The sequence below is a fragment of the Euprymna scolopes genome, chromosome 20, assembly GCF_053919585.1.
Source record: "Euprymna scolopes isolate OS-2025 chromosome 20, ASM5391958v1, whole genome shotgun sequence".
Taxonomy (NCBI): domain Eukaryota; kingdom Metazoa; phylum Mollusca; class Cephalopoda; order Sepiida; family Sepiolidae; genus Euprymna; species Euprymna scolopes.
The window spans coordinates 11,970,738-11,994,519 of record NC_136501.1 but is presented as its reverse complement, the minus strand read 5'-3'; the positions used below and the strand labels follow the sequence as shown (position 1 = coordinate 11,994,519).

Sequence of the window (23,782 nt, the reverse complement as noted above, 5' to 3'; positions counted from 1 at the left end):
TTTCGTTAAAGAAAAAAATGCCAATCCAGATTTTTATTTATTTATATTCCTGTTTTATTTGTTTGCCCATTTGCAACATAATGGCTACGTCACAAAGTGAATCTTTCAAAGAAAGAGGGATAATTGAACCTGGTCAGAGATAGGTAAATTTGGAAGTCAATTTCTAAACGCCATCCAACAGTGCCAACGGCATCCACCCTAAGCGGGTTGAACTGACTTGCACTGGAGAAGGAAATGTCAAGAGAATATCAAATTCGCAAGCTATCTCCAGTTGCATGTATATCTCAGTCAGGAGATAACGACATTAGGTCTTTGCAGGGAGATGTTGACATTCTATATACAGTGCCTGGTTTTCCCAAATGGTCACTCATCTGGTACTGACCAGGCTCAATGTTGCTTAACTTTGATGATTGAACAACAACCGGTGTGTCAACATTATCATGCCATATATGGCAGTGTGTAAAACTACCATTAAACCGAATATGATGAAAATAAATTCTTGCTTTAAAGGAAGGTTACTCATGTAGACTTTAGAAGATGCACATTTTAAAATTTTGCTATTATGAGAGGGAAAATACTTTTTATAAAAACTGCATGAAAATTTCATCTGATTTCCATTTCTAATCACCATTAATAAAGAAGAATCAATTCATTATTGACACAAACAAAAACAAAATAACTGCCATTAACCAACAAGACATGCCCAGGATAGCATACAGCTTTGGCATTGACTGGCCACAAAAGGGCATTAACAGACTAGACACTAAAACACAGAAAATATTGACATTGTAAAAACCAACATAAAGAAAACAATCTCTAACAAGGCTACATCTCCTTAGAGGAGCAAGAGGTGTGGGTCTCTCAGAAATTAACCAACATTGAACTACTATTGTGAGCATCGGGCAATAACTGATGAGTTCCCACAACCCAAACCTAACAATGGTATATAAATATTAGGAATAAAGAGTCAGCAGAATCCCCTTCATCACAGAAACTAGCCAAACATCTTGGACAAAAACTGTCTTGTACATGAGGCAGAATCAGAAAACAAGCCTGGTATTGAAATAACCCAAAACAGTTGCCAAAAATACACCAAGAACTTCCATTTCAAAAATCTAGAAGAATGAGCTAACCAACAGCATGCCAAGAATTTTCTGGATGAATTTACCCAGGATTATATAAAGAAGGCTCTTATAGACTGGCTGAAAAGAGGATTGCTCCACTATAATCAAGAGAGAATTACAATGGATGCTTAAGATCAAGGTTTGATAACCTTGAGTGGTCTCAGCAATGATAACAAATGTAGGTTTTGCCACACAGAAATAGTGGGAGTCATCTGACATCCAGCTGTAAGGGATGGCTACCTTACAATGTAACACAATGGAGTGTGTAACTATCTCCACTGGATCATGTGTAAAAAATTTAATATTGAATGCAGGAACAAGTCGTGGGAACATATACCAGAAAGAAAAGTTGGAAATAAGTCATAGACTAATCCACTATGACTATGCAATTTTTACAGTACCTAGAAAACGAAGTTATTAACCCTGAAATAGGGATAGGAGACAAGAAAGAGAAAGAAGCAACCCTAGTTTAATTTAGTGCCCCCCCCTGCAATAATGCTGAGTTAAACAGAGTTGAGAGGGAAAAGATAATAAAATACCAAAGTCTTATGTAAGACATGAAAAGAAACTGAAATCTTAGGAAGATCATCATTTCAAGAATTATAAGAACAACCGGACTCACAAAAATAAGATAAATAAAACTACCTGGTGAATATACCCGCTGAACTAAATGCGAGAAATACAAACAATTGCACTTAAAGGGACGGTTAGAATCTTAGAAAGATCTTTCTGTTTGAATATGAGATAGAGGTTAATACCTAGCATCCAGTAGGATGCCACATCCCCAGCAAAAACAAAATAAAATTTAAAAAAATGCAATACATTAAAATGGGTTCTTGCACTGTGTGTGTACGTACGTGAGTGAGAACTATAGAGGTATTTATTTCTTTTCCGCAAGAAATGCGACACCAGGGTCGGAAAGTGGGATTGAGAAGTCGGTACTCCCGGAGAGGGGCATTCTCCCCTACAAAAAGTGCCTGGGCAACACTATTGGCATTTCCTCACATTTCACAGAATACAAAATTTACTTTATTATCTTGCCTTTTTCTTAGTCGTTTCTAGCTTCTCTCTACTCAGGGGCTTTACGTTGAGAGTGAAGCAATCACATTTGTGGCGACTAGAAATAATAAACTTTTTGACCATTATCCTTGAGTGGCTCCCAGGCCATAAGTAGTGACCCATTAGTAAAATAAAACCGTTTTCCCTCAAATCCATTTTTATTACTTCCTATCACGATCCGACAACTGACCCTGCTACCTACATCTATGAACCCAAGATTTCTCATCTATTCTTTTAATGGAATCAAACTAATGAAGTCTCCAGTTCTGTACACATCTCTATACCAAGATTTCTCCAGCCTGGATTTCATAGAACCCCAGGGCTTTTTTAAGAGCTTGCTAAAGGTTCTTTCAAGAGATATTGATAATTAGGCTGAGATTATTATGCCTTTGCATGTATATGCAAATGCCTTTTTTCTTTGTCGAACCTAATTTTATTATACATGTATGGAAATTATTTCAGTTACTTTTTAATTGTGAATAAACTGGAAAAAATTATTCTGCTGGTATGTGTTTGAACAAGTTGTGAGAAACGTTTTTGTTTTTCGTTTTTTTCTCAAATTGCCAATAAATTTGAGAAAGACATTTTTTTGAATTATGAATAAACTTGAAAAAATAATCTTATCTGTTAACTTTTCAGCATATTCAGCCATTCGCAATTCTATCGTCACACATTGAAGATGCGAAGGTCGGTTATAGCTTTCGAGTCAGCTTTGACCTTTGCAAGCCACATGCTCAGTTGACCACCATTCCTCTTGCATCATCTTGGAATTACTGTTGATGCTATTGCCTTGTGAATCCGGTCAATTGGAGAATGATGAAGTGTGCCCAAACCATCAGAGCCTCCTAATAAGAAATACTTCCTCAAATCTAGAAAGCTTACATTGAGTGGATTGTAGCATTTGAATCTCATGTCTCTAAATAAGGGTTTCCTTACCAGAGTTCTGCAGAACCCTGGGGTTACTTAAGAGCTTGCTATGGGTTCTTTCAAGAGATCCTGATCATTAAGTTGAGATTAAGTCTTTGCACATATATGCAAATGCATTTTTCTTTTTTGTTTTTTTTAACCTGATTTTCTTATAAATGTATGGAAATAATTTAAATTTTAAGAATATGCTATAAAAGAATGTTGTCAAAAGAAAAAATTGATTTTTTATTTTATTTTATTTTTTTTCAATCTTATCAATAAATTTGAGACATTTTTACCTAAACCAATCATAAGAAAAATTGCTTGCATTATGAAGGAGAAATAAGACTGTACAATATTTTCTTATGTAGGAGTTCCTTCGGATATCACTATTATAGGAAGGTAAAAAAAGCTTGGGAAATACTGTTCTATATACCATCTAGATTTAATCTTCTGAAATCATAAGATCTAAACCCGTCTTTAAAATTCACAACATGCATTCTCATATCATTATGCTCCATGCAACCTTGACAAGCCATGTTTCACTTCTATACATCACGCCTTACAGCAGTTACAGCCTTACTTGCTAATTAGTAATGGTAGAAATTTCCTGAACTTAACTCTTGCAATCAGACACACCAATGATCAGAAATAAGGAATATCAAAACCAGTTTTGATGAAATGTACTGTAGAAAGAAGTTAATTATTGGTCCTATGTATAGCTCTATAGAAAATTGATCAAGCACTTTCGGCAGTGGTTATTCGAATATATAGACATAATAATTATATTCCAGACAAATGTAAAAGTGTAGGGAGGAAAATTCCCAACTTTCAAGTGATTAAGCGGTCGTATTTCAAATCTTAGCATGAAAACACTTGACACACAAGAGACAGGATGTAGCAAAACTCTACATACATGCATCATATCTATCTATATATCTATAAAAGTGAACGTGTCTGTGTACATTTCTCTATGCAATAACTGTCAATTTTTAGTCTACAGACTCGAAATTTGATATACAGGGTACTGATATTTGGGAAAAATCGATGTGATCGGGTTTCTGCCAGAAATTTCGCTGTTAAGGGGGTCAAAGTTCAACGATTTGACCTTTGAGAACCCTACCAAACTCCTCCAACAATTTTGGGTCTAAACACTTGACATTTTAGATATTGGTTCGTTGGACATGGATCTAACTTAATAACTTGATTTGAGCCCAAAACAAATGTTAAGGGGTCATAATAGGGATCAAAATTTTTTTTTTTTTTTTTTTTTTTTTTTTACACCTCCAAACACCCAGGCAATGCCGGTCCGAAATGCTAGTATATCTATAAAATTGAACGTCTGTGTACATTTCCCTACGCAATAACTTTGTCAATTTTAAGTCTACAGACTGGAAATTTGATATACAGGGTACTGAGATGTGGGAAAATCTTTGTGATCCGTTTTCGGCCAGAAATTTAGCTGTTAAGGGGTCAAAGTTCAACGATTTGATTTTTGAGAACTCTACTAAACTCCTCCAATTTTGGGTCTAAACACTTGAAATTTTAGATATAGGTTCGTTGGACATGGATCTAACTTAATAACTTGATTTGAGCCCAAAACAAAGCTTTTTTCTTTTAAATCGGTTTGGGTCAAAAATTTGAGCTACCAATATATAAATGTATGTATGTTTGCATGTTTGCCTAAATCTTTCGATAGAGGTGACAGATTTTCACAAGATCAGTATCGTTTTGAAGCTCGACCCTTCAGACGACAAATACTGAAAAATTGGCTAAAAACATTAATTTCTTCACCCTCAACTGGGCACTTTTCAACAGGGAGGGGTCGCTTTTTTCGCCAATATTTTCAAAAGTCATCCCCTCTTTTTGATTTTAAACCTACGTCAACGGTGGTCATAACAGCAAAGACGTCACTTTTTTTTACCGTTCTTTTCCTCCGATGTACGGGTTCGAGCCTGCCTTCCTACTACCACATTTTTGCTCAACACACCTCCAAACACCCATGCTAGTTAGTGTATATATATATATATATATATATATATTATATATATATACTTTCCAACTGTTTTCCATGGAACATACATCAGTCTCTGAATGAGTTGCTTGGCTGGTTTCCACTATTCAACAAAATACATACAAAACGTACTCCATAAAAATATAAATAAACTATTATGAGTGTAAATTAAATACATCTTCTGGTTTGGAATAACTAATAGATAAGTGTTGGGATGATTCACCGAAACCGAAAATATTTAAAAAAAAAAAAAAAAATCCGGACTATTTGGGGTATCAAAATCGGTAGCAGAAAAATGTATTTTCCGATGCCCTAAATGATTCTTTTTATAATTTTTATTTGTTTAAAACATAATTTTCTGTGGCTCGTATTAAAGATGCAATGATAAATATTTATTGATTTTATAACTACCAGTAAAACTAAAATCTATAAATAATAGCCATAATTATATTTTTGCATTTGCAAAAATATACAGCTACGGTCAAAATTATGGAACACCTATATAAATAAAAAAAATAAAAAATAGATAATAGTTTTAACCTACGCATTTAAAAGTTAAGAATTGTACAGTGAACAGTTGAGAACAAATGCAAAATATTTAACAGTAAATTGTAATATTTATTTGCTTTAAAGCCTTTTTCAAGAGTTTTAGCCGAGTTTCATACTAAATTCATTCCAATATTCAAAATGATTCATTGTCATACCAAAAATTGTTATTTTTCAGGTAATATTTAATTCCTGCCTTTGCTATAATATATTTAATTGAAAATATCTCCAAAGAAACAGCTTTCAGAGATTAAAAGGGCACAAATTGTTGCTTTATCTGAAGAATATTCTCAGGTAGAAATTGCCAGGGAGATTGAATATTCAAGGAAGGGAGTTCAAACAACGATTAAAAGGTACAATGAAACACTTTCAAAAACAGAAAAGGACAAGGTCATAAATCTACAACCATTAGGTAAGAGATCTTTGAAAAGAGCATATCTTGCAGATAGGAAAAGTTCTTCAGAGCTGGCTGCTGAACTTAGAGAGGATGCAAACAAAAACATATTAGCTCAAACAGTGAGAAGACTTATTAGAAGCAGGATTAAAATAATACAAAGCAAGGAAGAAGTCATACTTGTCTCAGGTCAGCAAGAAAAAAAACAACTGGAATTTGTAAAATATGAAAATTGACACCTGATGATTCAACAAAAATTGTTTGGTCTGATGAAAGTAACATCAACTTTGGAAGGAACAATTAAAATTTATGTGAAGACACATCCATTACATCTATTCAAAAATTGTAGCAAATTCTTAATTTTTCATCAGATTTTTGGTACTCCTGGAATGATTTGTTCGTCATAGGGAAAGAGACATTTCATCCTGATTGTGCAGTTCCAACTGTCAAATTTGGAGGAGGAAGCGTAATGGCTTGAAGATAACATGGCTTCTTCAGGCACTGGACTGTTGTACACATGTGATGGCAGAATGAACTCCACAATTTATACGAACATGCTGGACCAGGTTTACCAAACTCGTTTGACTAAAATATTTAATAATATTCCAAGTGATATAATCTTCCAACAAGACAATGCCCCATGCCATACATCAAGTTTTATAGGGTTGGTTTGAGGAAAAAAGGGATTACAGTGATGAAGTGCGCCCCTCAATCCCCATACTTAACTTCCATTGAAACTTTGTGGTCCCATCTAGGGAAAAGAGTGAGAATGCACAAATGTTCATCAAAAAAAGAATTTGAGGCCAAACTTCATGAAGAGTGATAACAAATAGATTCTACCACCTGCAACAATTTAACCAATAATATGCAAAAACGAATAAAAGCTGTTATAAAGGCAAAAGTAGCACATGTCAAATATTAATTGTTGTTAAAATAATTTTTTAATGTTTACTCCATTATTCTTGACCTTGAAATATATAAGTTTTAATAATAATTTCGATTTTTCATTGGTGCTCTATAATTTTGGCCACGGCTGTATGTACATATTACATGATTTTTATGGTAATTTGATCCCTTTTCCATTGAAAACACCCCTATATTTAGAAATTTAAATAGAATCAGAATAGGTAGTTGTATCGGAATCGGGGAAAAACATTGGGATCGTCTCATTAATATATACAGCTACACAGAAGTAGAGTGCAAGCCAGCCAAAATCCAGGTTTAAGATTCTGTTGAGGGACGGCTACTAAACAATGCGACACAATGGAGTGTGTAAATATTCTCTTGAGAACTATCTGTAAAAAGTTGAATTTTTCTTTTTTACAAGGTAGTCACTACATATCAAGGCCCGGAAGCCACTCGGGGATAAGGGTTATTGTGTGTACAGTACATTAGTGTTGGAGATCTGATAAAGTGTCTTAAGGAGGCGGTTCATCATGAATTTGTTCACATTGGACTTGAAGACATCCAGGTTGTAGTCAGGTGGGAAACAGGCAAACGGAACAGTTCCACAGGCGTGCACTTCTAAGAAAGAAGCTTTGTTCATGGAATCTACGTTTTGATTTAGGCACAGATAAGGAGTGGGGAAAATTTTTGACAGTGGTTTTAACTAGGCAGGTGCTTATCGTGAAAGATTGGCGAGGGGGGGGGGGCCAGAGATTGGAGTTCAGACGAGCACCTGCTATGGTAGTAACGATAAAACACAGGCTCACAACGTCTCTCCTGTGGGAGAGAGGTTGCAGGGAAGAGAAAAGGGCATCACCCACCAGGCCACAAAGCCTATTTTGTACTCTGTCAAGACAGGATAGGCTATTTTTAGCAGCTCCTGCCCAGATGTGGCAGCAGTACTCCATCCTTGGATGCACTTGGCTTTTATACAGATAGAGAATTGCATCAGGGGTGAGATATCATCTGGAACAGTAGAAGGATCCTACCATTTTTCCAGCGATCTTGGCAACTACTTGATGTACGTATTCCATTTCAGGTCAGGGGTAAAGGTAAAGCCCAGAAGCTTATCAAAACATGGAGCTTCCCCTAGACGAGAACCACCCATATCAATTGATGCCAGACAGATCAGAGCATTGATGATGTAAAGATAGGAGCTTGGTTTTAGATGCATTAAAAGTAACCAGCCACCTCCTCCCCCACTGTACCACACACTCAAGATCAGAGGAGAGAGAATCTGAGAGAACATCATCATTTACGGCTTTTGATGTGTTGCCATAGATGGTTGTGTCATCAGCATAGATGTCAACGAATGATTTAAGTATGTGTTTTGAGAGATCATTGATGTAGATCAGGAAGAGAGTTGGGCCTAGGATGGACCCCTGAGGGACTCCAGCATTAATATTGATGCCCTCTGATTTCTGCCCATCAACTACTACTCTTATGAGCCTATCGGAGAGAAATGATTTTATGATCGAAAAAAAACCTTTCCAGTTATACCGTAGCTGGAAATCTTGTGAAGTAGGCCCTTATGCCATACCTTATCGAAGGCCTTTGAATATTGAATGCAGTAGCAAATCCTGGGGGACATATACCAGAAATAACAGTCTGAAAGAAGTCCTTCACCATCCACTATGACTATGCAATTCCTACAGCTACATACCTAGAAAACCGAGCTATTAAACTTGATAGTGATATGGGACAAGGAGAAAGAAGCAACCTTAGACGTTAGCATTTCCAATAATGCTGAGTCAAACAGAGCTGACCTATTTTGCCCAACATTCTACTCCCAACTTGAAATTATATGTAATGATATCCTAAGTTAATATTAAGTGAAACCTACCCTCCTCAATCATCTCTGCTTTAACATGACAAGATATGCCCCCCCCCCCCGTTTTCTGCCATCAGGACTGACAGATATATGCACAGACTTGGAGTTTATATTTGTAGCACTCCCTCCTTGACTAGAGAGCTAAGTCTTGAGTCAGATGATCAGGCCTTCATGTGCTTTCGATTAGCCTTTGAACACTGTTAATCATTTATATTTTCTCTATCATTCTCCCTCAAATCAGGACTGTACCCAAATCAACCAAATCTGATAGTATAGATGCAGTACTCCTTAGATACTCCCACTCAAGTACCTGCATTTGGAGACTTTAATGTCCACCATAGTAATTGCTTTGGTTTCTCAAGTTACAGATACAGCTAAATGCCTTTTTTTTTTTTTTTTTTGACATGAGGGTCACCACTTATCAAGGCCCGGAGGCCACTCAGAGATAAGGGTTATTGCGTGTATAGTAATCATAGTTTATAGCTCATTCTTTTACAGTCTTGTTCCAGACCTGCCTCTTAGATCGTGAACATTAGCAAGCTTCAGTTCCAGATTTACTCCTTACTAAATTACCCAAGGATTGTGTAACAAATGTCCATAGTCCACTCATATGTTGACCATCTTGTGATGTCAGTAGACATCCCCCTTGAATCCCAACTCCAAGGTGAGGAGCCGTTTCTCAAAACAACAAGGTACTACAAAACGGCGGACTGGGAAGCCATCAGAGATGCCACATGAATTAATTTTCCCTTCCTGTTGAACAGTATGCCAGTGAGACAACCGAATGGTGCAAAGCAGGCATTGAAGAACATGTTTTTTGTTTTTTTTACATGGAGATCACCACTTATCAAGGTCCAGAGGCCACTTGAGGATAAGGGTTAATGGGTATACATTAGTCATTGTGATGTTAGCATAGTAAACATTAGTGGGAATTTTGTAACTTGGATTACTTAGGGGGACGATTCAATAAGAATTTGTTCACGTTGGACTTGAAGACAATCAGATTGTAGTCACCTGGAAAGCAGGCAAACGGAATAGAGTTCTACAGGCAAGCACTTCTAAGAAAGAAGCTCTGTTCATGGAATCTACGTTTGGGTGTAGGCACAGATAAAGAGTGTGGAAAATTGTTGATAGTGGTTCTAGCTAGACGAGTGTTTTTCATGAAAGTCTGGCGAGGGGGGGGGGCCATAGATGGAAGTTCAGAAGAGCACCTGCCATGAAAATAATGATAAAGAAGGGGCAGGCTCGCTACGTCTCTTCTGTGGGAAAGAGGTTGTAAGGAAGAGAAAAGGGCATCCCCCACTAAGCTACAAAGTCTATTTTGAACTCTGTCAAGACAGGATAAGTGCTTCTAGCAGCTCCTGCCCAGATGTGGCAACAGTACTCCATCGTTGGCCGAACCTGGCTTTTATATAGGTAGAGAATTGCATCAGGAGTGAGATATCTACTGGACCATTTTTCCAGCGACTTCGGCAATGGATTTGATATACGTGTTCCATTTCAGATCGGGAGTAAAGGTCAAGTCCAGAAGCTTGTCAAAACATGAAGCCTACCCAAGAAAGATAGAAGCTTTGTTTTAGATGCATTAAAAGTAACCAGCCAACTCAGTCTCTAACACCTCTACACTACAAGCACAAGTTAACCACCTTGCAAAAGCTAATCTTCTCTCCGGCCTAAAGTATGGATTTAGGTAATGTTCTACTGCAGATGTTTTAAGTCATCTCTGGGCACATATACCATGCATTGGATAAGGCCAGGAATGTAGACCTGTAACCCGTGATATATCCAAAGCCTTTGACAAAGGGCTCCTAATGAAAATGAAATCATATCGTATTACTGGATGAATACTAAAGATAATTTGATCCTTCTTAGACAAGAGGATAATCGAGGCTGTTCATAATGGATGTACACTCAAACAACAAATTATTAATGCAGAAGTGCACCGTGTCGATTCTTTTGACCTTTATTACTCCCAATATTCATAAACGATCTCCGATAACATTGTGTCTGAGATGGGTATATTTGCCAATGATAAAATGCGCTATAATAGGCACAAGGAAAAACAGTTGTACACGTATCTAAGGTAATGGCAGAATCTTAAGAAAACCTCCAATCTATAGTGGTTATGGTTAGAATCTTAAAATGATCTCTCGGTTTGAATGTATGAGATAGTGGGTGAATGTCTGGCATGATGCTCCATCCCCAACTAAAATAAGAAAATTATATAAGAAACAATCAAAAGCAATGGAATGAAATGTTTACCTCATACAAGCAAGTGTAAACTTTAATCTAATATAAATATTAGCAGTTATTGATATATTAATCCCAACCAAATAAAAAAGCTCAATACAAACAAAATAGAGAGTAGAGCTTGTTATAAGAGAAAAAAAAAAATTTAAATTGTAAATTAAAATTTATAATTAAATTTATTGTTGGACAGAATGCTCCAAAAACAAAATTGTTTTTGGAGCATTCTGTACAGCAATAAATTTAATTTTCTCTTAGATAGAGAGAGGGGGGGGTTGTTAGTTTTAGAGATTTGATAGTGACTTGCGATTCATGTTTTCAATCTGTTGACTGTGCTCACTGAGTTGTGAAATAAAGCTGTTTGTGAATGATTAATTTACATATATATACTAGCAGGAAGACTCAAGGTTGACCAGGATTGAATAAGAATCAACGTATGTTCTACACTTCTAATACTTTTAGCGTCATCAAAATTGATGAAATCGCCCATTTTTTAATCAAATTGACCAATTGCCAGTTCTAGTCAAAGACTCATTGCAAGGAAGCTTTACATGTCTCCTCTCAGTGACTTACTCCATAACACACTACACTGCACTGAAGAGAACCTACTATTAATTTTATAAAATTAATAGCTTTGCCCGGGCATAAAATATGCTTAAATATAATAATTTAATTTGTCCAGATTTTGTATATATTAATAGTCATGATTTCAAAAGTAAAAAAAAAAAAAAAAAGTATTTGGGTGCCATCAGCTAGAATCGAAACCAAAACTGTAGCATTCAAAGCTGGTGACATTACCACCGTACTAACGTGATACGCATATGAACTGATTAAAAATAAACTAAGATACAAAATGTCTAACGATTTTTAAATTTTGACCCCTTAAAAACTATGCTAACTGGCTAAAGACCCATAAAAGAACGGTCTATAAAAAATCCAATCATTTGAGGTTCCTAGTGCCATTCTGTTACTTTTAATTTCAAAGATAGTTTGAAAATATGGAGACAGACAAATAGCCTTTTCTATATTAGATTATGTATGGCTTAAATTAAAGTTGAAAATACAAAACTCACATATCATGGTTAAGTTGTGCTCTAAACAGAAACATTTATTTTAAACATGCCCGTCTTATCCAAGAACCTACTACTGATTTTTATATGCTGGACATTTCCGGTTGTGCGGCGAAACTTCTCAAAAAGGTGTTAACTTTGGTCAAAAATCAGATTGTTCTTTGTTTAATCAAATTTTTTTTTTATTATTATCGATATTTAATGGAGGCAATCCGATACAAAAATCTATCTAAGAACACTCCCAGACGTGAAGTACATTTGTGTAAACATTTCAAAAATAATTGGCACAACCATTTCGGAGTCTATAGAGAACAAATTCAAACACATGAAGTGTCTTTCATATTCAAGTATATGTGTGCATTTATGTAATGTATATGTGATAGAGGATGAATATCCAACAGAATATATACATGTTATTTGCTTTTGTTCGTGATACTCTTTTGAACTTTTTTTTTTTTTTTACATGGAGGTCAGCACTTATCAAAGCCCGGACGCCACTCAGGGATAAGGGTCATTGCATGTACAGTAATTAATGAGATAGTATTGTAGTAATCATTAGTATTGGAGATTTGATAGTGTCTAACTTAAGAGGGTGGTTTGTCAGGAATTTGTTTATGTTGGACTTGAAGACATCCAAGTTGTAGTCAGGTGGGAAACAAGCAAACGGAAGAGAGTTCCAGTCGTGCACTTCAGAGAAAAAAGCTCTGCTCATGGAATCTACGTTTTGATTTAGATAAGGAGTGGGGAAAATTTTTGACAGTAGTTTCAGCCAGACGGGTGTTTCTCGTGAAAGATTGGCGAGGGGGGGGGGAAACCAGAGATTGGAGCTCAGACGAGCACTTGCCATGGAAATAATAAAACAAAGACAGGCTCGCAACATCTCTTCTGTGGGAGAGAGGTTGCAGGGAAGAGAAAAGGGCATCACCCACCAGGCCACAAAGCCTATTTTGAACTCTGTCAAGACAGGATAGGCTGTTTTTAGCAGCTCCTGCTCAGATGTGGCAACAGTACTACATCCTTGGACGTACTTGGCTTTTATACAGATAGAGAATTGCATTAGCAGGTAGATATCTACTGGAACGGTAGAAGGATCCTACCATTTTTCCAGCGTCCTTGGCAACAGACTTGATGTACGTGTTCCATTTCAGATCAGGAGTAAAGGTCAAACCGAAAAGCTTGTCAAAACATGGAGCCTCCCCAAGACGAGAGCCATCCATTTCAATTGATGCCAGATGGGGATCAGAGCATTGAGGATTTAAAGATAGGAGCTTGGTTTTGGATGCATTAAAAGTAACCAGCCACCTCTTCCCTCACTGTACCATGCACTCAAGATCAGAGGAGAGGGAATCAGAGAGAGCTTTGTCATTTACGGCCTTTAATGTGTTGCCATAGATGGTCGTGTCATCAGCATAGATGTCAACAAATGATTTAAGTATGGGTTTTGGGAGATCATTGATGTAGATCAGAAAGAGAGTTGGGCCCAGGATGGACCCCTGAGGGACTCCAGCATTAATACTGTGGGCCTCTGATTTCTGCCCATCAACCACTACTCTTATGAGCCTATCGGAGAGAAATGATTTAATGATTGAGAAAACATTACCAGTGATACCGTAGCTAGAAATCTTGTGAAGTAGGCTCTTATGCCATACCTTATCGAAGGCCTTCGATATGTCAAGAGCAATTGCCCTGAAAAGGAAGCCTTTGTCAGGAGATTCACTAATCCTATGAGATATAACTGTTAGCACATCTGCTGTAGATCTTGCGGAACAGAAACCATATTGCATGTCACTAAGGTTGTTTCTGCTGAGGTGGTTGACTACTTATTTAATATGGATTCCAACAACTTACTCATGACACACAGGAGACTTATTGGTCTGTACTGAGAGGGAGATGACTTTTCACCTGAATTCTTAAATACAGGACATACTGATGAGGTTTTCCAGGGTGTTGGAAAGCATTTCTCGTTAAGGCAACGTTTAAACAGTTTTGTAAGTATGGGGGCAAGTTCTGGTTGGAGCTTTTTCAGCAGTATAACTGGAATGCCGTCAGGGCCAGTTGCTTTACTGAAATCAAGGTTCTTGATTAGCTTGGCGACATCACGCACAGATATTTGTATGTTGCATAGCATGTTGTCTGTTATAGGAGGAAATATGGGGAGTTGATGGCCTTCGTCGCATAGGGTAGAATTAGCTGCAAAGTTCTTGGCAAATAGTTTGGCCTTATCTGATGCTGACGAGATTACCTCAGGTCCATTGATGATGGTCGGGATAGAACGCACGCTTCTGTTCAGGATCCTGGTTGCTATTTGCCAAAACTGGTGGGAACGAAGCCGCTGCTCAGCTACTTTGAATTTAATGGACTGAGCAAATAGCTCTCTTGCATTTTTTATTACTCTTTTACAGTGGTTGCTGGCAGTCCTGAAAACAGCTTTAGTCTCAGTACATCTATTACGTTGGTAGCTATGGAAAAAGTGATTTCTGTGTGCGATGGCAGCAGCACATTCTGGGGAGAACCATGGCTGGCTGTTAGGTTTTTGTTGGAATTTTTTGGATGGTATGAATCAGTCTATGCCTACAATTAACCATTCGGTCAGGTCTGATACTATAGAGGACACATCCTTTTTAAACATGGAATGCAGGGGTAGATCGGATATGTGTACGAAAGCTATCCCAGTCAGCGGTAGAGTATCGATATACAGTACGGTGGAGAGGTACATCTAAAGACTTATTACATTTCATTTTTATCTTAACTGCTACAACGGAGTGGTCGGAGGATCCTAGAGGAGATAGAATGGAACATGAACATAGCTCAGGGGAAGTTGAGGAAAAGGTCTAGAAGACTTGCATACTGACCAGTAGTATCGGGCACACGGGTGGGTTCGTGCACAATCTGAGCGAGGTCATAAGCAGTGGCAAAATCATGACAGAACCTCCCCTCGTCATTGGTCTTATTTGAGTGGGTCAGCCATTCAACATTATGTACATTGAAGTCACCGCAAATGTGAATGTTAGCCGAAGGATGAGCAGACAGGATGTGGTCAATTTTCGCAGATATGCTCTTAAAGATAGTAACCCCACTATTGTGGGGGCGATAGAGGGCAAATATAAATGCAGTGGTGTAAGCTAGTGCAACCCGGAAGCACATATAAAGGTAAATTAGGGTCTTCTCTGGAGATATCCCTACTACATGGAAAGCCATCTTTAATGTAGGCACATATTCCATGCCCATGGCGATCAGATTTAGATGTTAAGTTAGAGATTCCTTTAATTATGAATTCGTCTAGGGAAGTGGTTGGCCCTATGCCAGTTTCACTTAGAATATGTCCGGTTTTGTCTCCTGTAATTGTGTTTCAACCTCTGGAAGGTTGGAACGTAGATCCCTGATGTTGGAGAAGGAGACCTGGTAGTAGGGGTCTACGTTGGAGGATGGGGTTCTAGGTTTATTCGGGTTTTGTTTTTGGAGATTTGTCATGTTGAGGTTTTGGGATTTATTATTTTATACTTAAGTGCCTTTTTACCTAAATGTGAGTTGGGAATAATTTTCCCTTTTTACCAATTTGGTACTCCCAAATGGGGAGCAACATACCTATTGTTTAAAATATAATTATCTGCTGACTCGTGCTTCGTCATCTACAACTCCTCAGAGTGGCTGAATCGTAGAGGATTTTTTATTTTTTTTTTTTTGCTTATATCCTTTTTTCATCTTAGATATTCTATACATATATTTTAGATTAGAATTTAGAACTAGACAACTTGGAAATGCCATTTGTTTCCAGTTTGATAAAATTCATCATCCTAAGTTCATTATTTGGCATTTGTGGAAGATTCTTGTACTCAAAAATGGTTTTAAAAAATTGTTACCAAGTGCTGTAAAACTGGTTATCATAACTTATCTCAATGAGATTTAATATACATTATGTTACCAACACACAGCCTTTACAGTGTTTTTTAATAATTGTCATTTCTCATTAAAAAGAAGAAAAAAAATGGTCAAGCATAATTTTTGAGACAAGTTTGCTTTTTTTTTTTTACTTCTTTTCTTTCCAATTGTTAAATATCTGCCAAATAATTTACTGCTTCTAAATTAAAAATTATGAAAAGTTTTATTTTTTTTTAATGGAAAACCAAGCCCATATTATCTATTTCTGAATACACACAGGCTGATCTTTTTTATTTATTTTTTTTTTTTTTGTAAATTGCAATTATGGTCAAATGCTGAGTGAAGAATGCAAGAGAAATGTTTGCCAAAAATATCCATATCTAAGAATATCACATTAACATCATAATTCCTATTGACATCAGAGTGCTGGTAGTAGCAAGAAGCAGGCATTTTCCATCAACCATCCAGTTTTACTATGGACGTGGACCACCAAAATACATCCTCATCAAATAGATGCGTTTTATTACAAGCACTTGCATTGGGTAGTAGTGTTCTTGTTAGACAACGTATTTGCGAAATCAAATTAATGTTTTGTTTTTCTTTTATATATATATATTTACATTATGGTATACATTATTCATTTCAATAAAAAGATATCAAACGAAAGCCGAGCGACGCATTTATTTGCGTTACAGAAGTTATTTTTCTGAGATGAAAAACAAAAGATTTATTTATTAGGAAGATTCTATCGATTTAATAATTTAATGGGAACTTGAAATTTCTTTCTTAATCTCAATATAAACAGAATAAATTCTAAATATCTCATTTGACAGACTCTAAAAATGTCAGTGTAAAAGGTTTTAAAAATGAATACAATACTGTAGAGAACAATATGTTTAAACATTGTTTAACTAAGAGTTTTTGGAAGTCTTGTTTGTTCATTTGTTTTTTTGCTACACCTATTTATTTATTTATTTTTTTAAACAGAGAAAATATCAGAAAATTTTAAATTCTAAATATTTCATCCGATAGATCCCAACAATGTCCCGTAGATTATAAAAAAATAAATAAATAAAAAAACATTATTTCTTAATATGTTCATACTATATATCGATTACACCTATCGTATTTAAATAAATAAATAAAAGAATTGTCAAGTTACCGATTTGATAAATTTAAATTGTAACCGGGAAGAAAAAAAAAAATTAAATGACAAAAACAAAGAAAAGTGTGAACGAAATAAAGGAATTTATATCTAGGTCAATAACATAGGATTTCGTTTTTTTTTTTTTGTTTTTCGTTTTTGCAATCTCATAATAGAAAATAAATATAATCAAACAGATTTATAAACATCTGATCGTCGTGATATTCAATTATATTTTCCAAATATAATTATTAAAAAAACAAACTAATACCAATAAAATGTGAATGACGTCTTTTTGAAAATAAAGAGCGAATAAAGAAACGACCAAAATAAGATGGAGTAAAGACACAGAGGCATAAAGTTAAATAGTGCGTGATCGACAGAAAAATGGAAAAGCTGACCAAATGCTAACGGAATTAAACCCGATTTCAATTTTTATTCAAATAAATAAAACGTCTGTGACATTTTAAAACAAGAAGAGGATATATTTCTGCTAAAATTAAAAATATTTGAATTACGTAAAGGTGACAGTCATGCGGGTGTGTACGTTTTCAGCGTCCCAAATTCTCTTTTCAAACGACGGTCATTCTATTCGTAGTTTTAAAGTTATATTATATTTTACGATATATATATACATATGAAAATTTATTTACAGATTAATTTAATATAGATTTTTTAAAGGACTTAGTATTTTGTTTTGCTAACTTTATGACAAAGAAAACTCAATGAGAGAAGGGAAGGGGCAAAAAAAACAAAAAAAAAAAAACTAACCCTAACTCTAACCCTAAATATTCAGTCAGATACAGTAAAGGACAATAGCTCTAAATTTTAGAATTTGTTTAAAAAAGAAAAATGCCAGAATACATTTTTTTTATTAAAAAAAAAAAAAGATATTAAATATTTATATTTTGCTAATAGATTTTAAATAGCAATATAATTTTAAAATTGCAAATAGAATAATTGTGTACATTTTTTAATGCGAATTTAGGACGCTGAAATCGTACTCCACCAAGCCTTGCCCTATTATCACTACTACAACGTGATATGGCAGATAAAGAAGTATTACTTGAACGAAACAATTTGCTATGTAAAAGATTTTTTTTTAGTTATTTAAATCTTATTACCAAAATTTAAAGATTAAATACAAATATTTACCTAAATATACAAAAGTGTATTAAAATTTCAAGCAACTTATTAGGAAATTCAAATTTCAACTTCAACAATGTTTAAGACGGCAATACGAACGAATAAGCGATCGATCGATAAACAAACAGAAATAATGGAAATAAATAGTCATTTTCTAAAATGTTTTATTTTTACGAAATTTGTCATAAAAGGATAATGGATTTTAATTAATAAGGTTTATAAAAACGGTATAAATAGATAAGTTCGCCTTCAATGCGAGGCCATTTTTCGTCAGTGCGAATCGTTACAAAGATTCAATATTTATTGACAATTTGGAGTTTCTCACAAAACCTCGTGGTAAAATACACAATATAAACAATCTTTGCAGGCTTTTCAAGCCGAAAGATAAACAAATTTTAAAATTAAATATTTCTTAAAATTTGTCAGTTTTACTTTGTTAGAATCAATTAATTATTTTTAAAAAATTATTTTTTAACATATTTAATTTTAAAAATTAATTTAATTACAATTTGATAATATTTTTTTTTTTTCAAATAAAAAAAAATTAATGAATTAAATTAGAGGGTAAGATTATTTCAGCCAGGTTCTTAAATTTGAGGTCAATTTTTAATTTAATTAATTTATTTTTTCAATAATTTAAAACAAATGTATATATAATTTATTTTTAGATTTAAAAAAAAAAAATTAAATAAAAAAAGGCCAATTTATGTGGAAGAAAGAAATAGGAGATGGCTTGTTCTATTAAATCTGATTGGCCAATCAGATTGCTTCTTATTTCTCAGCTTTAGCGAACTTCGTCTTTCAGAGGAAGTAACCCGACTCGTAGATAGTAGAAAGATTTCGATTGGCTTTCAATAAGCATTTATCTGTGACATCATCGATTCTTTGCATGTATATTCGATTTTTGATAATTGTACACAAATAAATTTTACCCCCATATTCCCCAGTTCTTTGAATTGAAAATAAGTTGTTTTTATTTGTTCTATTTTTACTTGAATAAATTATTTTTTAGGGAAAAGGAGGCAATTAAAAAAAAAAAAATTTTTTAAATTAATATATATATATAAATATATATTTTTTAATTTAACTAAAATTTTATTAAAATGAAATTTAAAAAATATAATAACTTACCAATTTTTCATAAGTACTCAAATGTTCTTCACCTTTCCAATCTATCCTTTTAGGCAAAAGCTGTATAAAAAAAAATTAAATGTTTTATATATTTAATTTTTCTAAAAGTATAAATTAAATTGTATTAGTTAATTAAAGTTGATTTTTTTCTTTTTTTCAATTAAAATTTTAAAAAGATAGCATTTAATTTTTTTTCTTTTTATTTATTTTCTAAAAAAAAAAAAAAAAAATGTTTAAAGTTATTCGGATGATATTTTGTCAGAGAGCGTCCAGTGGTTACTAAGCAGCGCAAAGAAAAAAAAAAGAAAAAAAAAAGTAAAAAGCGCGCATCTACGCTCTCTCCAGAGAGAGAGAGACCAGAAGAAGCGCATGGCTTGTTGAAGAAGGACCTTCTTACCTTGTGGTGATGAATCTCTTCACGTAACACCTGTAAAAAAAAACAACAAAAAAAGTTACAATGTGTTTTTAGATTAAGGTCGAAACGGACAGCCTAAATCGAACAATAGGATATGTACTGACCTCCGCTGCCCGACTGCAGGGTCCGGACTCCAAAAATTTCACTATTAAAAAGTAGAGTTCTGAAAAAGAAAAAAGTCCGTTTTTTAATTCCTAGTTAGTATAGAGAGCGGCTTGTTTTTCAAAAAGACAAGTGCGTGTGTGCGATATAGCTTTTCCGGGACACAAAAAACACAATATTAAACCTCTTATTCGCATAAAAAACACCCTTACCCAATTCTACTCTTGATATATTATTATCTCCGCCTCTTTCCTCGGACATATTCATCTTATATGTACTCGCATGCCGTACCAGTCATTTAGTGTATTACTTGGAATTATCTGTACTCACGGTAGCCATATTTTTATGGTGTAGTCATTTCGGGAAGCAACGACATTCGCCGCCGGAACTATTACACGCGGAATGATACATAACTGTCGTTCGCTGATCAGTGTTCCTGGTTCATCTTTACGATTAAATACCGATTTAAAGTCGTTTTTAGCATTTCAGTGACACATGTTTCTTTTTTAGTGCTTCCATATAGATTTTTAGATAATTTTAGACTTTTATTTGCTTTCTTGTGTGTCGGCGAACTACTTTCTTTAACCGGCTATAGTGTTAATGGCCGCTGCGTGTTTGAGTTAGCAACGTCATCAGAGAGGGAAACGACTGCTTGCCAGTGTCGTCCAGCTCGAAGGAACGGGGGTGAGTAAAGAAAGAATATACAACAGATTAGCGATCGCTTTATTTAAAAGAAATTCGATTTAGGTTTTTAAGGGGGAAAAAAAAATTCATAATCAGAATTAATGTCAAAAGTTCAACTACTGACGGAAGAAAACACCGAAAAAAAATTGCTGTTTAGCATGTGGTGGGTTCCAATGTTACGCAATGTTATGTCGCAACACGTTATTCGATATAGTTGCCGTATTTGTTTATTTATGTAATAGAATAAGTACATAATTATTATATCTATCAGTCTGACAACAAATCGTTCATTATAGTTTATTTCTCAATATAAATAATTCTTAAATCGTAGAACAAAAAAATAATAAAGTTTTCCAAAAATGGGGGATTGATTTTGGTGTACATTTAACAGGAAAATTGATCCCTCAGTTGATAACCACCTTGAAACGCATCATTTACTTTAATCAATATTTTATTTTTATTTTTACTTTCGTTTTCTAGACACTTGTTTTCATATAATTCACTTATATATATATATATATATATATATATATATATATTCTCTTAGTATTTGCTACCACAACAAAATACATTTCTGGCGTGTTAATTGTATATTTTCGATTTCAATCTTTTTTCGTCTTTTTTTTTCATATTTTATTAAGTTTTTTAAAATTTTATTTGACAATTGTATATCGATTGTTTTACAAGTTGGAAAAAGTTTAAATAATATTCTTTTAGTCAATTTACGTAGTTTTCGAAAAAAAAAAATTGTTTTTCTAACCCCTGGCTATGACACGTGGACTAGTTTTTCAATACAACGCAATGTAAGACTTTTTACATTTTCTGTAATAAAACTTTTTTTTTTCTGCCTATTAAATTATTTTCTTAAATGTCTTCAATGGATGTGTGTGTGTGTGTGTTGATTACATTACTTTTCTCATCTTCATCAAAACATTGTTTCGGTACCTGTGCTGTCTGTGTACTGTGCAGTTTATGAACCGTGCTGAAATAATAACACTATTATTTAGAAATCCATTTTTAACATAGGATGGAGGGAGCTTCTTAACTAATCTGTACTTTCACTTAAGACGTCAATAAAGATACAATAAATTGAATTGAAAATCTAATCTAAAAAAATTAGCACCGTCCCTAAACTGCACAAGCACTAATTGTTTGTTTACCTGGAAAATGTTTACATTCTAGAGAAACCTAAATTTTTATTTAGCATGGACAAAAAATTGTTTTAATCTCTGTGTTGTTGCTGTAAAAATTATCTGAAAGGAAGATTGGTCATTTTACAGTGCAGACAACAAAACGAACAAGTGGTGTGTGTGTGTGTGTGTTAAGGCAAGATGTTACACTTCTACCTACCGAGGTGAGGTTTTTTGTGTTTTAACTTCCTTTAAAGCGTTTATTTACTTTAGAAACCTACCAATCGTGCGAAACATGTAATGTTATACCAGTATGTTGTCTAATTTTCGATTTTTGAGCGATTATCGAGACTTCCCAGATGATCGTTTAATGTCAGCTATTTCTTTTTTGTTGTTCTTATTATTTGTATTTCACAGTAAATAAACGCTTTAAAATAAGCTAAATACAATAAATTATCCTAATAGGAAGAGTAACTGTAAGTGGCGAACGTTGCCCCCCCCCCAGCTCTAACTTCCACAATTTTCACTTTTTAAAAGAACTTGGTAATTTTTTTTTTTTTTTTTTTACGACCTGCCCCAGCGTAGTTTAAACACCCCAACCTCCCCATGTTAAGAACGGCTTTCGAAGTTGGAGGATGTTTAATCCGAAAGCCGTTCTTAACATGGGGAGGTTGGGATGTTTATATTAAATAATGTTTATAATGGGGCTGGGGCAGTGGGGCACGCACGTCGTAAAATTTACCAAACTTTTCCCCGGAAAAAAGTTTTTTTTCTTTTTCTCTCGAATCTGTGTATAGTAATACAAACCCTTTATGACTTATCGTCGGGGATCAGTTTTCAATTATAATGTTCTATTAAATTGAACACCCACTTTGTGGCCACTACCGAGAAAAAATAGCGACTCGCACGTGATCGGTGAATATTCTCGTCTAAAAAGAGTTACAAAGATTAAAAACATTTAAAATAACGTATTTAAACCAATTTAATTTCATTTAATCTAAACAAAAATAAAAATTGTTTTATTGAAATTCTGAAAATGCTAAAAGTTAGACCCGTTGAATTGTCAGATATTATAACCAAAACGTGTTTTTTGTTTTTATTAATTTTTATACAAATAGACTTTGTATTCAATTTTTTGTGTGAATCTAATAATTTAGGATTTTTTTTTTTCGACGCTAAAATAGGGCATTACCGTGATATTTGTTTTCAGCATACCCGAAAACCTGTAATTTTAAGTCGTAACTTTATAGATGAATCTTGAGTTAGAAAGTTGAGAGATAGGTAAATCTAGAGAGAGAGAGAGAGGGGGGGGTAAGAAAATTCACTTTGTAACCCCCTTTTTTTTTTTGTTTGTTTAGACTAGTCACGTGAGGTAGCTAATTTTTTCTCGTTGATGGCCACAAAGTGGGTGTTCAATTTAGTAGAACGTTATAATTGAAAACTGATTCCTATGATAAGTCATAAGAACATTTTTTTCAAATTTTAAAATACTCTTTTGAATTTTTTTTTTTAATCTGAAAGTTAAGTTTGTAATCGATGTGATTAACAGAAAAAGTGATAATTGTGGAATTTAGAAGTGGGGGGGGGGAGGCAATTTGTAGACGTCCGTCCTTTGAGCTTATCTTATCTTGCCTTTAGTAACATTCATTATATATATATGTATGTATGTAGAATAAATGACAAAAAGTTATATTCCAAAATTCATGATGTTAACCATCTTATAATTTATTCCTTTAATTCAGTTGACTTATACAATTTTTGACAGTGTCTGTTTCGTAGCGCAAAATCAATCACTTAATTATTATATCAATCAGTGAATTTATTATGCCCTTAACTCATCAGAAGAAATAGCAACGATCAATCCGTCAAAAGGAATTGAAATGTGATTTGACATGATTAAAATCCGAAAATTGGGAGAGAAGCTGCAAATACCTTTAAATTTTTCCATTACGCCATATTGAATTTTTATAATATACTAGTATGGGTACCTGGCGTTTCCTGGGTTGACATGAAGT

The 23,782-nt window shown here is 34.3% G+C and overlaps 2 protein-coding genes across 5 annotated transcripts in view; one reads left to right on the top strand and one right to left on the bottom strand.

The window, feature by feature from the left end:
* LOC145241326 (PH-interacting protein-like) overlaps nucleotides 1-20,334 on the bottom strand; it is a 134,565-nt gene extending 114,231 nt beyond the window's left edge. For 2 of the 4 annotated variants that reach the window (XM_080104155.1, XM_080104157.1), the window contains exons 1-4: nucleotides 20,166-20,304; nucleotides 19,956-20,014; nucleotides 19,834-19,863; nucleotides 19,437-19,496 (exon numbers count right to left, since the gene is read on the bottom strand). In XM_080104155.1, the coding sequence (XP_079960281.1) occupies nucleotides 19,437-19,496; nucleotides 19,834-19,863; nucleotides 19,956-20,014; nucleotides 20,166-20,220 (204 nt within the window). In that variant the 5' untranslated portion in view covers nucleotides 20,221-20,304. Of the gene's footprint in view, nucleotides 1-19,436; nucleotides 19,497-19,833; nucleotides 19,864-19,955; nucleotides 20,015-20,165 lie in introns of all 4 variants that reach the window. The other 2 variants (XM_080104158.1, XM_080104156.1) reach the window with 2 other exon arrangements.
* A 169-nt stretch (nucleotides 20,335-20,503) lies between these two features.
* The window catches only part of LOC145241327 (dehydrodolichyl diphosphate synthase complex subunit DHDDS-like), a 99,410-nt gene continuing 96,131 nt past the window's right edge, over nucleotides 20,504-23,782 (top strand). Inside the window, exon 1 of the mRNA XM_080104159.1 lies at nucleotides 20,504-20,637. The gene's annotated coding sequence lies outside the window, so the exon portion shown is untranslated. The remainder of the gene's footprint in view (nucleotides 20,638-23,782) is intronic.